Source organism: Megalobrama amblycephala, linkage group LG17 (genome assembly GCF_018812025.1).
Source record: "Megalobrama amblycephala isolate DHTTF-2021 linkage group LG17, ASM1881202v1, whole genome shotgun sequence".
In the NCBI taxonomy this organism is placed as follows: domain Eukaryota; kingdom Metazoa; phylum Chordata; class Actinopteri; order Cypriniformes; family Xenocyprididae; genus Megalobrama; species Megalobrama amblycephala.
In genome coordinates, this window is record NC_063060.1 from 39,187,301 (window position 1) to 39,204,855 (window position 17,555).

At 35.4% G+C, this 17,555-nt stretch overlaps 2 long non-coding RNA genes and 2 gene segments (V, D, J or C); all 4 read left to right on the forward strand.

The window, feature by feature from the left end:
* The first annotated feature begins 344 nt into the window (after positions 1-344).
* LOC125251543 lies at positions 345-2,807 on the forward strand. Its single transcript, XR_007181025.1, has 3 exons — positions 345-462; positions 649-995; positions 2,364-2,807. It is a non-coding gene; the product is annotated as an uncharacterized LOC125251543 (long non-coding RNA).
* Positions 2,808-4,905: 2,098 nt separating this feature from the next.
* Positions 4,906-7,343, forward strand: LOC125251541. The segment is given in 2 exon segments: positions 4,906-6,216; positions 6,333-7,343. Coding segments are annotated over 2 exon segments (597 nt in total).
* A 2,112-nt stretch (positions 7,344-9,455) lies between these two features.
* Positions 9,456-10,267, forward strand: LOC125251542. The segment is given in 2 exon segments: positions 9,456-9,641; positions 9,790-10,267. Coding segments are annotated over 2 exon segments (393 nt in total).
* Positions 10,268-10,833: 566 nt separating this feature from the next.
* Positions 10,834-13,144, forward strand: LOC125251296. The gene is made up of 3 exons (XR_007180963.1): positions 10,834-10,950; positions 11,054-11,877; positions 12,006-13,144. It is a non-coding gene; the product is annotated as an uncharacterized LOC125251296 (long non-coding RNA).
* The last annotated feature ends 4,411 nt before the right edge of the window (positions 13,145-17,555 follow it).

A 17,555-nucleotide genomic window follows, 5' to 3' on the forward strand; every position in this document is an offset into this window, starting at 1 on the left:
AAAATGTCTTAATTTGTGTTCTGAAGATGAACGAAGGTCTTATGAGAGTGGAACACCATGAGGGTGAGTAATTAATGACAGAAATGTAATTTTTGGGTGAACTAACCCTTTAAGTCTAGATATAGCCTATTTTGCATATAAGTTTGGGCTTTGAGTTGAGTTTGTTTGCTGTACGTTTCTATGGATAAATGTAGAATAGAATAAAATCAGCATAGTCGCCTTAAATTTCTTATTTTTGTTCTGCTGATAATTTTGAGACTGTCTCTAAAAGCTGGACCCCCAACTCTAAACCTAAAACATGTGTGTTTGGGGTCAGTAGGAGGGGCTTTAGTGTTCTGACACCATCTAGGCCATCCTGAGGATGTGGTTTTGAAATAGATTAGCTACAAACTGAGCTGTCAGTCAGAACATCGGCCTGAACAATGATACTCTGTTTACTAAGCTTTCTTTCCACATTCGGAGGTGAGTAGCTCAATATTTGATTATTTTTCACAACTTCCACCCCTTAACCACAAACTTTTCAGAATTATTCATTGATTGTGAGATCTTTATTTTTCCAGTATACAATAAATCCTCCTGAAGTCAGGTTCGCAAACATCAGCCAAAATACAAGATGTGCATTTACAAATACTCATTTCTCTTTTTCAGGAGGGAGCTGTGTAGATTTCATCACTCCTGTCCAAACTGAGGTTTATAGGACGAGTGGGGATAAAGTCACATTATCTTGCAACTACTCTTCAGCCCTTTCTCTGTACTGGTATCGTCAGTATCCAAGGTCAAGTCCACATTGGCTTCTTCTGATACTACAAAACAGCGGCGAGTCTCAAATCATGCAGCCTGGCATGTCAGCGAAATTAAATGAAAAGAAAAAGTCTGTGGATCTGGAGATCTCCTCTGTGAAAGTATCAGACTCGGCAGTGTACTACTGTGCCTTGAAGCCCACAGTGAGAGGAAACCCGACAGCGCCGTACAAAAACTGAATCTGGCCTGACAAAGTGTGTTTAAGTACTGAAAAATATACTAATACTATAGAAACACTGCATCCTCTTGGATATACATTTTTACCACATCTGTTCTGAATCACACTACTGTTTAGGGAACATTTTACAAGAATAAGGTTTCATTTGTTAACTTGTTAACACTTTAGAATACTGTTCCATCATTAATGAATAACTAATGACTCAAGTGTTACTACATCCTTCTAAAGGAATTACTGGCCATTTGGATCAGTATTCTAAAGAGAAGATCATGGTAATACTAGTGGGTTATCATGATCTTTACTTTAGAATTAATTATGCATTACTTTCATTAACTATGTCCCTGTAGTTACCAAACTTTAGTTAACTAAATTTTTTTTAAACATAAACTAACAATGAAAAGTACTTCTAAAGCATTTATTAGTCTTAGTTAATGTTAATTTCAGCAATTACCAAAACATTATTAAAAACAAAAGTTGAATCTGTTCATATTATTTAATGGATCTGAGCTAACATGAACTAACAATGTATTTTTATTAATGTTAATGACAAATGTTATGTTAGTTAATGCATTAACTAATGTTAACTAATGGAATCTTATAGTAAAATGTTAGCTTTTTTTAATCTATTCATTATTTAGTGATGAAAATACTGTATGACTGACCAAAGTTAATTAATTGCCAGTATTGCCGTATTTTAAAATGAGGTAGAGAATCATTACCAAAGACCATTTGTTTGGGTGTTTGTGTATTTTTAAGAGAGGTCAAAATTTAGTATGTCTTAATTGTTTCTCTGTTAATTTCTCACTTGGTGAACAGGGTAAGTAATAAACCTGACAATGAATAAGCAGAGTTTAATTTCACACAGACCAGCATACATTTTAAAATATTTAATGCATGCAAATGATATCTATGCCTCACTGGAGGGTTTATCCACCAATGAGTTCATGTGGGGCATAGCTCTCAAAAATCAGTCTGAATGCATATGAAATTTTGCATGTGCATTGTCACTGTTTTTATTTTTATATCTATTTTTTAACATTGACCAGCTCCAATTCTTGTTTGTTTACACTGAATATATTGCAATATGTTGCAAGTTTTTGTAGTTCTAGACAGTAGTAATTTTGGTAACACTTTATTTTAAGGTGACTTAATTACACATCATTACTACATGTATTACTATAGTAATAACAGTAAATTATGCATAATTTCAAGTAACTAACCGTAAACCAGACCATAACCACAACGAAACTCTATGTGCATGTAGTAAATTAATATTACTCAGTAGTACTTATTTGAGTAAGTACAATGTAATTATGTCACCTTAAAATAAAGTCTAACTGTAATTTTTAGTGCTTAGTCTAAAAATGTCCCTTTGTGTTTACAGGGTCCTATTGAGCTTTATATTCCTTTTTACAAAAGTGAATCTGATTGTCATGATGAAAGAGCCTGTGCATCAGTTCCTGTCACAGATGAATGAGAACTGGAACAAGATCATTTGAGTATCAATGGTTCCCAGTAGGTACATCACTGTTTCAAGAGGTGGCGCTCTTTGATTAGTTTGTCTTGGCTTGAATTTGACTTATTTTTCACATCACAGTCACTCTTTGTAAGAACATCAACCAACATGTATCTTACTGTCTTGTTAATTTTGATTCTTCATATAGGTGAGTTGATTAATTTCTCAGAATTAATGACTTCAATTAAACAAGGATTATATTGATCAGAATTGCTTTTAATGTAGATTGATCAGTAAATATACTTTTTATTTTAAGTCTTGTTTGTTTCATTTTATTTTACTGGTTCTCATAGGTAACATCCTGACAAACATGATAACGTCTCATGACTCACAAAAACAAGTTTTGGAGGGTGAAAGCGTAATTCTCACATGTAACTACAGTGGAGTGCCTGATATTCTCCAGTGGTACTCTGAATATCCCGGATCTGCACCAAAGTTCCTCCTCTACATCTATGAAACTGGGATGATGAGTGAAAACATACCACAGCGCTTAATGCCAAGAATTAACAAAAATACAAAACATGTGGATCTGATCATCTCCTCTGCTGCAGTATCAGACTCTGCTCTGTATTACTGTGCTCTGAGGCCCACAGTCACAGGAAACACAAGATCACTGTACGAAAACCTGATACAGAGACAAATGTATTTAACAAGTGGATTTTGAAAAATATATACTTAAGATACATGTTTCTCTGAAAACAACTCACAATTTCATGTACTGCATATGTTGAATCAATTCAGTTGAATTTGTGCATTTTATTCCTTTATTTATTGATTTGTACAATCATATAAAATGTTATTAAGCCACATCTCCTCATCATACAGTGTTGCCAGTCTGCTGCTTCTTGTTCAAGAATAACCTATTTTAGCACAGTTCTAGTTTGAACTGATATCCATCTCTGTCTATATTTGAAACGCAGAGGATTCACCAAACCTCATATAGGTTACAGACAAATTAGGACATAATGAGTGTGTGGAAACACCTGCAGGTGTCTGAAACTAAAATAGACATGTACGTTAAAGCTATATATCCAATCTATTTGTAAAAGGGGAAAAACACTTGAGATAAAGTGGTTAGAAATGCACTTTAAAAAAATCATTATTGTAAAAAAAAAATTTTAATATTTATTTTAAACAATATAATATTTAACTATTTTTGTTTAGTTTGTCAAATTTTGGTTGATTAATGTGTCAATAATTTTTAAAAGTATAAGAATAGTATAAGTATAAGAGGAATTTGCAGATAATCGGCTACGATGTACAATCTATAGCATTATTATTACTACAATAAGATATTAATTAATAAATGTTTGTATAAAAAACACTGATGGTGTATAATTTCTTAAAAAACAATAGGCCTACAATTACCACAACATAAAGTAACCATGCAGAGAAAATAAAACTAGACAATGTGTTTTGTTCTTTAAATGTCCACTTTAGTTTTACTTTAATCTCAGAACAAAATGAATGAAACACCAAACTGTACAGTATGTGTGAATCAGAATGTTTATGGTTTGGCATTTTATATCAATTTTTAAAGCAACAGGGCTGAATTTACAGTGTAACATCTCTCTACGGAACATTTTTAATAAGAATCTGAGGTCTAAAAAAAAACATTTAAAATGTCAAAATTTATTATTCATTAATTTCGCAATGTGTGATCACAAACAGATAAAATAATGCATTCATTTCTCTTAGCCAATTTCATTCAAATATTGAGCCCTCAGATGATGAGATGTGGGTGGAGCTTTGAGAAAGATTCATGAGAGACTTTCATTCTCAATCACAAGATTCATTTGTGTTTTACAGTGCAGTCATGATGTTCCTGTGCTCTCTGCTGCTGCTGACAATAACACAGGGTATGTAAGAGACCAGCTTAAATATTAATATATTTATAACTACAACTATAATGCACCTGTTAATGTCAAATGTCAGATTTTGTGATAAATTCACAAGTTTCCATGACTTTTTTTAACTTTAGAATTATCATTATTTTTGATCAACATGTTCTACACACATTTTGCAGATGAATGTTTTGCAGACACAATAACACCACTGCAGGGCCAAACACAAGTTACTGAGGGGGAGACAGTCATTCTGTCATGCAAATATGATGTCAGTGTACAGAGTTTACTTTGGTATCGACAATATCCTGGATCAGGACTGGAATTTCTGCTCCTTGTCATTGAGTCAGCCACGAAAACTGTAAGATATGCAGATCCTCCTATTCCTAGACTGGATGGCAAAATGACCATGAAAAATAAGACGGTGTATCTGGAGATCTCCTCTGCTGAAGTGACAGACTCTGCTCTGTACTTCTGTGCCATGAGGCCCACAGTGACAGAAAACTCAACAACACTGTACAAAAACCTCCAACACACTCCATATGCAATAAACAAGTGGTGATTAAATTAAATCACTATGAGTAAATTACATACAAAGTACTGCATTATACTATGCTGTAATTAATTGCTTATACTCTATACAGATTATTGTTTTAGTGCAGGAACTCAGAAATGCACAGCTGTGATCATAAAATAATTTCTATCATGACAACTCTCAGAAGAATTTAGCATGTTAATGGATATGACAATGTTAATGTATTTGGTCTTGGCAGAAAAGATCAGCTGCTGCTGCTGAAGAGCAAATACAGAGACTTGCTGCTACTGTCAAAACATGCACAATACATACACTCTACACTGCTGCTGCACAAATAGCATATATGAAATTACCCATAGCAGATCTATACAGGTGGAGCTGGGGAAGGTGGAGGGTTTCTGAGGAACTCTGAAAGTGTGCTGAAAACTTCTATAGCAAACATTAATCAACTATTTAAATGTTGAGCAGCAAGCTCATTGGCTACAGATGAAACAGGAACCAATCAGCTTGAGCCTTGTAGTTAACAATGTGATTGTCAGCAGCTTGTGCTAAGAACCCATCAGCCTGCGGCATCTGGAGTTTCATGACAGAACTTGGTATTAGTTAAAAACATAAGCTCCAAAAAAAAAAAAAAAAAAAAAAAAAATTTTAAGAATTATACTATAAATGATTATATCCTTATATACTGTAAAATATATTATACAATGGTTTGTCTTCCCTAAAATATAAATTATCACTAGCTAAATGAGATTAAAGCATTTAAGTTACATGCAGTTGAAAAAAAAAAATGTGTATTAGTATGAGAACAGCAAAGTGCAATGAATAATACAGAAAATAAACAAAACAATAAATAAACTTGCTTAAAATAAACCAATAATCACCACGAGGTGGCACATGTTCCTGTTGTGTGAGTGTTTACTCTGTGACATACAATGCGGTTTGCACTGTAATTTGATGTAATATGTGGTACTAACTGGAGTCAGCTAATTTTCTGGTTCTTTAAAAGCATCAAAATGAGAAAGTTCAAATAGTCACAATTATCCTTACTGGATTTGATTGACTATTTTACTGAATTTTTTTCCACAGGCCAATGTGAAATTTCGACAGTAAGCACATAGAAACTTGTGATGTCTGAAATTATCCAAAAGAGGGCGCTCTTCACTCAAAAATGAAAATAAACTGAACCAATTCTTCAAAGGGCACATGAGAGGAGGAGATACAAGGTACTGTAATTACTTCAGGCATGCAGAAGTTTTAGAGATAGTTCAACATAGCTGTTCATTTTTTTCTCTGTCAGAAATGATATTCCTATTTTGTCTGTGTCTTATCTTCCTCTTAACAGGTAAGATAAATGCAATTAGTCAAATAAACATTACTGAGAATAGTACAAGTATTTTACTTTATATTTCTGTTCATCTCCATTCATTATTCCCATCTTTCTCCCTGTCTTTCTCTCAGGTGATGCCTCTAGTGAGGGAATAGCACCAGTCTCTCCTAATAAATTAGTCTCAGAAGGTAAAACAATCACCCTGTCCTGCAGTTACAATGGATCTGCTGCTACAGATGCTCTCCACTGGTATCGTCAGTACCCGAAATCCAGACCAGACTTCCTGTTTCTGGTTAGTGAAGCTAAATTTAAGCAACCAGCTGAGCCTCCAATTCCTGGAATATCTGCTAGATTAAATGAGGAGAAGAATCGTGTGGATCTGGAGATCAATGGCACTGCATTAACTGATTCTGCTCTGTATTACTGCGCCCTGCAGCCCACAGTGACAGGAAACACACACCCACTGTACAAAAATCAGACACATTCAGAATGGAAACTGAAATCTGTGTGTCTGTGCTCAATGTTCAGGAACTGTTGGATGATTGTGCATTTGGGCATTTTAATCCAGCACTTGGGAGGGATCCAATGATTAAGATAGAGATTTTGAGTTCCAATTATCTTATCATTGTCTCGTTAAATAAACAACTGACCTGTTGTTCAAGAACACAGAATATGTGTCACTATGAAATACATAATACCAGAATTCTAATAAATGTATTTGACTCAATGAATGCGCTCACCACACACCAGCTGTAGGTGGAGAGGAGAGAAAGTAATACAGCCAATTCAATGGATAGAGATTTAAAAACATTCTAACAATTCAGACATTTTTTATGCTCATGATCAAAGCTTTTCTTTCTTCTTTTTCATTACTGCATATTTTCCTGGCATATGCATACAAACATATTGATATATCTAAATTATTCATTATTGAAGTATGGTGTGATCACAGGTTTGTTGCCACTTTAAATATCATTGTCACATTTTGCATCATAAATCTTTTTCTCATATGAAAAACTATATATTAATATGTAAAATGTATTTCACAGTCTTCCATGTATGACATGTTTTTGTAATCATAATCACACTGAGATATGTGGGTGGAGCTTCAAGAGATTGTGTTGGCATTCATTTCTTATATGATTTCAGTCTGTTTTTCAGAAGTGCAAAAATGAGATCTCTTTTTTTACTTGTACTATTAGCCATTCTGGGTGAGTAGGATTATGCCACTTTTTCATTAATTTATATTATTTTATTTTAATATTATATTTGATCTAATCTGAATTCTGGCATATTTACAAAAAAACATTGCTATTTATTAATGTAAATACATGTTGAAAAAAGCAATAATTTGTAACTGCTCAGATTACAGATAATGGCTGAACATTTTGTTTATTTTTCCTGATGTTTGTTTCTCATGCTCTGTTTGCAGATAAATCTGTTGGCCAGACAATAACATCATTGCAGACCACAAAACATGCCACTGAGAGAGAGACAGTCATTCTCTCATGCAAATATGATGATAGCCAAGCACGTAGTTTACATTGGTATCGACAATATCCTGGATCCAGACCGGAATTTCTGCTTCTTGTTTATGAGTCAGGCAGTGTAACACCTGCAGATCCCCCTTTCCCAAGACTGACTGCCAGTGTGAATAAGGTGAAGAAGGAGGTAGATCTGCAGATCTCTTCTGCTGCAGTCACAGATTCAGCGCTGTACTACTGCGCCCTGCAGCCCACAGTGACAGGAAGAGCAAACACACTGTACAAAAACCTAAGAGGAGTAATGTTAATGTCAGCATAAAACTTTTCTTCCCTATTGTGATGCATATCTGAGTGATATGGCTACTAAACAAGAACAAACGTAGGGCGGGATCTGGTTTTGTTAATTGGGAATTGATTTGATTGTTGTGGTTTGCTATTGCTTTGCTGTCATGTGAGTGACAGGTTGTTCTGCCCTCTTGCAGTAAACACGTCAGCAGAGAAGAGATGTTGCTGCAAATGGTTATTTATAGTTATTTTGATTCAAGATTATGAGGACACATGAATTTTAAAAAATGATGTGCACAGATCAATCATTTATAATAAATACTGAAATATTCCATGAAAAAAACAAAAACAAAATTGTCCATTTTGATTTCATGAAGACTTTTTAATGTCCTGTATGACTATAATTAAAATAAGAGACAATTACATGTGTTCTTAACTTTCCATATAATCAAATCTAAGAGAATTGGTTCCACATCACTGTTGTGATCATATGCTTAAATAAAGATTTTGAATGTTTAACTTCAACTTTTTAATATACATTTCTCTCTCTCTCTCTCTTTTTGAAAGTTTGAACGAAAGATAAAGACTTTTTGCATTCAAACTAAAAGAGGCAGACTTTACATACATTTGCAAAGCTTGTCATTTTCAGAAAAGTTGCCTTTTATTATTGAATTATTTTCTCATTTTTTAATATTCATTAATTCTTCACTTAAAGGATTAGTCCACTTTTAAATACACTTTTCCTGACAAATTTACTCACCCCCATGTCATCCAAGATGTTCATGTCTTTCTTTCCTACATTCCAGGATTATTCCTTTACAGTGGATTTCAATGGCTACCAACAGATTGAAGGTCAAAATTACAGTTTCAGTGCATCTTCAAGGGCTTTAACGAACGATGAGTAATAAGGGTCTTATCTAGGAATCGATCGGTCATTTTCGAAAAAAAATACAACCGTTTATGCTTTATAAACAAAATATCGCCTTGAACGTACTTTCCGCTTCCGCATTCTTCATAACGCTTACACTGAATGTCCTACGCCTTCCCTATTCAAGTTACGGAACGAACGCGGCGCCAGTTTCGTTTTTTTCCGTAACTTGAATAGGGAAGGCGTAGAACATTCAGCGTAAGCGTTATGAAGAATGCGGAAGCGGAAAGTATGTTCAAGGCGATATTTTGTTTATAAAGCATAAACGGTTGTATTTTTTTCGAAAATGACCGATCGATTCGCTAGATAAGACCCTCGTTACTCATCTGGTATCGTTTAAAGCCCTTGAAGCTGCACTGAAACTGTAATTTTGACCTTCAATCTGTTGGTAGCCATTGAAATCCACTGTAAGGAGAATAATCCTGGAATGTTTTCCTCAAAAACCTTCATTTCTTTTCGACTGACGAAAGAAAGACATGAACATCTTGGATGACATGGGGGTGAGTAAATTTATCAGGAAAAGTGTATTTAAAAGTGGACTAATCCTTTAATGAAACAGTATTCATGTCAAACTATCAAGACCAAACTGAATCTGATTCGTAGATAACTTGAATGTTTTCACTGATTGTTATGGGTGGAGCTTTGAAGGAGCTCACAAAAATCTCACAATTCTGTCTGCAGTTTTCATTTGTGCTTCAAGATGATGCTCCTGTGTAGTCTGCTTGTGTTTGCAGTGACACAATGTAAGTGACATACAGTACTAGCTTTGTTTAAAACTGGGATAGTAATTAATTGTAATTGAGAGCATAGTATTAAGTTGCCATTTGATTAACTTTTTTTGAATGCCTTTATCCTGTTACTCTATAATTGAATGTTTTCTATTCTATGCAGATACATTTGCGCAGTCAATAAGACCATTGCAGAATAATGTTCATGTCACTGAGGAGGAGCCGGTCACTCTCTCATGCAAATATAATGGCAGTGCAAACAGTCTGCATTGGTATCGACAATATCCTGGATCCAGACCTGAATTTGTGCTCCTCCTCATGGAGTCACAAACGAAACATATAACATATGCAGTTCCCCGTATTCCTGGAATGGATGGGAAAATGAGTATAAAGGATAAACAAGTGGATCTGGAGATCTCCTCTGCTGCAGTATCAGACTCTGCTCTGTATTTCTGCGCCCTGGAGCCCACAGTCACAGGAAACACAAGAACACTGTACAAAAACCTCTATTAAGAGAAACAACATATCTGTCTTTTGTCATAGATATGTGATTTAAGTTTGCAGATTGAGCAGATTAAATTGATTGAACTGATTTCCATAAATAAGAAAAGATTAAAAATAGCTTTAGAAATAATGTACAAATAATGTGTGAGCATGAATATTATCAAATTAGTGCCCTTATATTGTACACGGTAAAATGAATAGATATGAGTTTGCAGACAAGATTTCAATGCTTTTGCATTCTCCCAATAAACTCTCACAAAGAACTAAAATGTTTTGAGTGCAAATGCAAAATTTCTCAGGAGAATACAAACATTTTCCATGCAAATATAAAAAGTTTCTTTAGGAAAGCAAAACATTCAAGATGTCCAACTAAATATGCTGTATTATGAATAATTACATTGTTCTCTCACAGCTGATTGATTTAAATTCATTACTGCAGCCACATGGTGGCATTATTTCCATTTTATGCCTCATAACACACTATAGCTTTGTCAGCACAGCAGTGATGCTTAGATTTAATCTATAGCACTAATATAAACATGTATAAACTCAACTGTTTTTAAAATCAAAGATACTAGTCAAACTACTTGGCCTTAAATAGCTACTGTAATTAGTAATGCAAACTAATTAGTAATCAGTAACGTAATAGCATAAAATGTACAGCAGATGGCAGCATTCACTCATATTACAGAAGATTTGAATTGGCGTAACAGTTCAAAAAAGGAAACAGTGCTCAGAATCTGTCATTGATAAAGTTTGAGCTGCTCGTGAGGATCCGTGATGTTTCTATGCAATGTCTGCTTGATTCTTCTCTTTTCAGGTAAGATGTGACATTTTTAAGTAAACATTCCAAACATAAGTCATCAGGCATTAATAATTAGTGTTGACCGGGATAATAACCTGCAGTGCTCTGTCTGTTTCAGGTGATGTACGTGGAGAAGGAATTGCACCTCTCTCCTCATCTGAACTTGTTAACAATGGAGACTCCATCACTTTGGCCTGCAAATACAACGGGTCTTACAGCACTGATTCTCTCCTGTGGTACCGTCAGTCCAGCAGCTCGAAACCAGAGTTTTTATTTCTGGTTACTGAAGCCAATCTTGAGCAGCCAGCTGACCCTCCAATACCTGGACTGTCTGCTAAAATAAATGAGGAGAAAAACCGTGTGGATCTGAAGATCTCCTCTGCATTGTTTATAGACTCTGCAATGTACTACTGTGCCCTGAAGCCCACAGTGACAGGAAACACAAAACCACTGTACAAAATTAAGACTCAACAACTAAGCTAACTGATGAACTACACTAAATAGTAAATCTGTGTCTTTATTGTATGATGCTCTAAAATATATATTTGCGTAATCCTGCAACCACAACATGTACATAACTGGAAAGCTAAGCAGATCAAGGACAAGCAGTTTAAAATTGTGTTTAAGTGATTTGAGGTAAAAACAAATATATAATATATAAATGCTGTGAAAGTTGCTGTGGCAGGCATATACAGTGTGATTAAATTGTTACCTGTCAGTGATAGTGGCAATACAGGTGCTTTTTCTCATCTATTACTTAAGTGATAGACACTGTACTAAAGACATTCATGTGACTCATATAGGGTGGAGTTTTGTGTCTCTGAATGGATCTCACAAAAGTGCAGGTGCACCTAAATGATGAAACAGACATCTTGATTTTGGCATCTAATACATCAACCATTATGTTTATTTACACTCTTATGGCTTTGTGGATTCATCTGGGTGAGATAAACTCATGCACATACATTTTGCCTTACTCTAAATTAATGGTGAATTGAATCAGATTCTTATTAAATGTCATTTATTTAATGACTCCTGTCTTCCTTAACCAAACTATTTTATTTTGTTAGGTGAGACAGAGGCAAATGCAATCTTCCCACTATCACCTAAAAAGAGTGCTGTTTTGGATGGAAGTGTAAACATATCCTGTAGTTACAAAGGATTCACTGGAAGTGTGCTAAATGTGGAGTGGTACAGACAATATTCCGGATCCAAACCAGAGTTCTTAATCAGAATATATCTACATGGACCTTTGGGAATGGCAGTTCCAATTATACCACACTTTGCAGGAAAAATTTATCAAGACGTCCAACAAGTGGATCTAAAGTTGTCACACATTCTTTGGGAATATGCAGCTGTGTACTACTGTGCCCTGGTGACCACAGTGACAGGAAACTAAGAGTTTCCTATACAAACACTTTAGATTTAAGGCATTTAAAGTCACAATTAAAAGATTCTCTCTTTTGGAGAATCTGTTGATTTCAAAATCTTACATGACATAATTTGTGTATTTCAATAGTGCTCTTAAAGGTGCAGTATGTAATTTTTATGAGGATCTATTGACAGAAATGCAATATAATATACATACATACATGGTGTATGTGTGAATAAAGACCTTACATAATGAACTTTTCATTATTTCATATTTATTACCTTAGAATGAGCCATTTCTATCTACATACACTGCAGGTCCCCCTCATGTAAAGTCATCATTTTGTGTGGGCAAGTTTCTACAGCAGCCCTAAATGGACAAACACTCACTATGTTTGTTGGTGTTTTGCATCATCACTATGTTGAATACACATGAATAAGAAGTAGTAGTAGTAGTCGTCTGGTTTATTAGAAGCAGGGTCCGTTCTTTGTTAGAAGTAAGAAGAAACCTCATTGCTTGACTGGCTACTCACAATTCGCAATTCGCAACCTCACCGCTAGATACCACTAAAATTTACATACTGCACCTTTAAGTTTAGCAAACAAGTAAATTCTGTGGTCAAATCAAGCTCCCTGCACGAGCTTTGGCCAATGTGAAGACATTTCTGTCTTTTATTCATCTGACTCATAGGGTGGAGTTTTGTGTCTCTGAATGGATCTCACAAAAGTGGAGGCGCACATATTATATGATGAAACAGACATCTTGATTTTGGCATCTAATACATCAACCATTATGTTTATTTACATACTTATGACTTTATGGATTCATCTGGGTGAGTTAAACTCATGCACACACATTTTGTCTTCCTCTAAATACTATATAATTAATGTTGAATTGAATCGGAATCTTATGTAAATTTATTTAATAACTGCTTCCCTAACCAAACTATTTTATTTTATTAGGTGAGACAGAGGCAAGTGCAATCTTCCCACTATCACCTAAAAAGAGTGCTGTTTTGGATGGAAGTGTAAACATATCCTGTAGTTACAAAGGATTCACTGGAAGTGTGCTAAATGTGGAGTGGTACAGACAATATCCCGGATCCAAACCAGAGTTCTTAATCAGAATATATCTACATGGACCTTTGGGAATGGCAGTTCCAATTATACCACACTTTGCAGGAAAAATTTATCAAGACCTCCAACAAGTGGATCTAAAGTTGTCACACATTCTTTGGGAATATGCAGCTGTGTACTACTGTGCCCTGGTGACCACAGTGACAGGAAACTAAGAGTTTCCTATACAAACACTTTAGATTTAAGGCATTTAAAGTCACAATTAAAAGATTCTCTCTTTTGGAGAATCTGTTGATTTCAAAATCTTACATGACATAATTTGTGTATTTCAATAGTGCTCTTAAAGGTGCAGTGTGTAATTTTTATGAGGATCTATTGACAGAAATGCAATATAATATACATACATACATGGTGTGTGTGAATAAAGACCTTACATAATGAACTTTTCATTATTTCATATTTATTACCTTAGAATGAGCCATTTCTATCTACATACACTGCAGGTCCCCCTCATGTAAAGTCATCATTTTGTGTGGGCAAGTTTCTACAGCAGCCCTAAATGGACAAACACTCACTATGTTTGTTGGTGTTTTGCATCATCACTATGTTGAATACACGTGAATAAGAAGTAGTAGTAGTAGTCGTCTGGTTTATTAGAAGCAGGGTCCATTCTTTGTTAGAAGTAAGAAGAAACCTCATTGCTTGACTGGCTACTCACAATTCGCAATTCGCAACCTCACCGCTAGATACCACTAAAATTTACATACTGCACCTTTAAGTTTAGCAAACAAGTAAATTCTGTGGTCAAATCAAGCTCCCTGCATGAGCTTTGGCCAATGTGAAGACATTTCTGTCTTTTATTCATCTGACTCATAGGGTGGAGTTTTGTGTCTCTGAATGGATCTCACAAAAGTGGAGGCGCACATATTATATGATGAAACAGACATCTTGATTTTGGCATCTAATACATCAACCATTATGTTTATTTACATACTTATGACTTTATGGATTCATCTGGGTGAGTTAAACTCATGCACACACATTTTGTCTTCCTCTAAATACTATATAATTAATGTTGAATTGAATCGGAATCTTATGTAAATTTATTTAATAACTGCTTCCCTAACCAAACTATTTTATTTTATTAGGTGAGACAGAGGCAAGTGCAATCTTCCCACTATCACCTATAAAGAGCGCTGTTGTTGGTGGAAATGTAACAATATCCTGTAGTTACAAAGGATTCACTGGAAGAGTGCTAAATGTGCAGTGGTACAAACAATATGCCAGATCAAAACTACAGTTCATTTTCTATAGCTATCCACACGGAAGACCAGCCATATCACGATTCACTGACAAATTTGATCAAGACATCCAACAAGTGGATCTAAAGATCTCAAATGTTGCTTGTAAAGATTCAGCTGTGTACTACTGTGCACTGGAGCCCACATTCACTGGAATCTAAGAGTTTCCCATACAAAAAAACATATTATGTGGATGCCTTTACTTGTTTTGTTTGAAATATGATAAAATTTGCAAACCAAATATACAAATATATATATTGCACTGGCAATAAAGAAGTGAGAAGTAATTTCCTCATTTGTCTGTTGTGTGAAATCTGTATCCACTATTAATTTCTAAGAATCAACAGAGGGTCCCACAATCCTTTGGGTGGAGCTTGGTGAGAATGAGTGCAGCAGAGGGCAGTCCTGTCTTCCCCAAATATCATTTTGTATATGATCTCCATCAGTCATAATGATTTTGATTTACCTCACCATTTGGGCACTTCTTACAGGTATTTACATTTGATATTTACATTTGTTAATATATCTATATACTCTATAAAAGTACATTAATGAAGAAATAATTACTAATATTACTATTCTTCTGTTTATATTTTCCCAGAGAGTGTTTTTGCGAATGCAATAACACCCATGTCTACTGTAAATCATGCTGTAGAAGGAGAAAAGACGACTCTTTACTGCAACTACAGTGGAAGTAATATACAGAGTTTTCAGTGGTACAGACAGCATCCCAACACTGCTCCAGAGTTTCTCTTGCAAGCTTGGGAAAATCTGGAACCAGAGAAGAAAGGCCGTCATGTCCCTGAAGTACAAAAGGACAAAAAACAACTGAATCTGAAGATCTCCAAAACTGAAATATCAGACTCTGCCGTATACTACTGTGCTCTGGTGCCCACAGTGACAGGAAACCCTTCTACACTGTACAAAAACCTGAGATGAAAAAAAAAAAAATACATTAATTACATCTTGAGCAAACTTTCTAAACTTTTAAACAATATCAGAATGATGACATCTGATATTGAACAAAGCGTTTATCTCTTTGTCTCGTCACACATATACAAGCCCAGTATTTATCAGAGAGTAAAGACTCAGAGGGTGGAGCTCTTTCACTAAGAGGGTGATCCAAAGTTTCTCTACGTTTACTGACTTTGTCATCACTCTTTCTCCAAAGATCATCCATCATGTTTCTCTCTTATTGGATATTTTCATTATTCATCGGTAAGAAATGTTCTAATTTTCAGGGTTTTTTGTTTTCAACAACATGCTGAAGAATAAAAGCCAGATAATGTGGTGTGTGGACCAAGATCATTTTAGAGCAACCGATGCAGTTTATGATGACAAGATCTAATTTCTGTTTTATTAACAAACATGCATTTCTCTCTTTTTTACAGGAGTTTCTTTTGCAAACACAATACACCCATTATCCTCTGAAAAGCATGTTTTCAGAGGTGAAAATGTGATTCTTTCTTGTAACTACAGTGGTGATGTGAACAATCTACAGTGGTTTCGTCAGGATCCTGGATCTCGCCCAGAGCACCTCATTCTCGTCACAGAATATTCAGAACCTGATCTTTCACGTCGTCTGTCAGCGAAAGCTGCAAAAGACAAAAAACAAGTGAATCTTACAATCTCCTCTGCTGAAGTGTCAGACTCTGCTCTGTATTACTCTGAGGCCCACAGTGACAGGAAACCTGAGAACACTGTACAAAAACCTGGGATGCATTACACTTTTGCAGAAATGGTTTAAGTCATCATAGACTAAAAATATCTTCCTAAACCAGTTAATTCAGACAGTTTTTAATGTGTTTGTTTGTTGTCTCAAAAGTAAAGTCACCCACTCAGCCCAGAAGAGGGCGCTGTGCGATAAGTCTTTAAAGGGTTAGTTCACCCAAAAATGGAAATTCTGTAATTTATTACTTACCCTCATCCCATTCCACACCCGTAAGACCTTCGTTAATCTTTGGAACACAAATTAAGATATTTTTGTTGAAATCCGATGGCTCCGTGAGGCCTCCATAGGGAGCAAAGACATTTCCTCTCTCAAGATCCATAAAGGTACTAGAAACATATTTAAATCGGTTCATGTGAGTACAGTGGTTCAATATTAATATTATAAAGCGACGAGAATATTTTTGGTGCGCCAAAAAAACAAAGTAACGACTTATTTAGTGATGGGCGATTTCAAAACACTGCTTCAGGAAGCATCGGAGCATAAACTGAATTGATGCAGATTGGTACAATGGCGGCTACTCGTAAGGCCGAGCAGATCAGTTTGATTGTTGATTCCAGCATGGTAATCCCCACTGCACAGGTGCGAAATCTTGGTGTCATTTTTCATCCACAATTAACATTTGAAGCACACATAAAACACATCTCTAAAACTGCATTTTTCCACCTGAGAAACATAGCTCGACTTACACCTTTTCTCTCTTTTGCAGACACAGAAAGGCTTATACATGCCTTCATAACAACTAGGTTAGATTACTGTAATGCCTTGTTCTCTGGCCTTCCAGCTAAATTGTTGAGCAAGCTTTAGTATATACAAAATTCGTACTTCTCCTCGTGAACACATTACATCGGTTCTTTCACAATTACACTGGCTAAATGTGAGAATTGATTTTAAAATTCTTATTTTAACATATAAGGCACTTCATGGGACTGCACCTGAGTATCTTTGTGATCTCATCAGTCCTTATACTCCATCACGCTCTCTCTGCTCTGCTAACTCTCTTTCACTTCACCAGCCTTCATGTAAGCTAAAGACCATGGGGGAAAGAGCCTTTTCACACAAAGCCCCTAAGCTATGGAATGTGCTTCCTCTACACATCAGAAATCTACGGAGCCCCTAAAGGGACATGGTGGTAGAAAAAA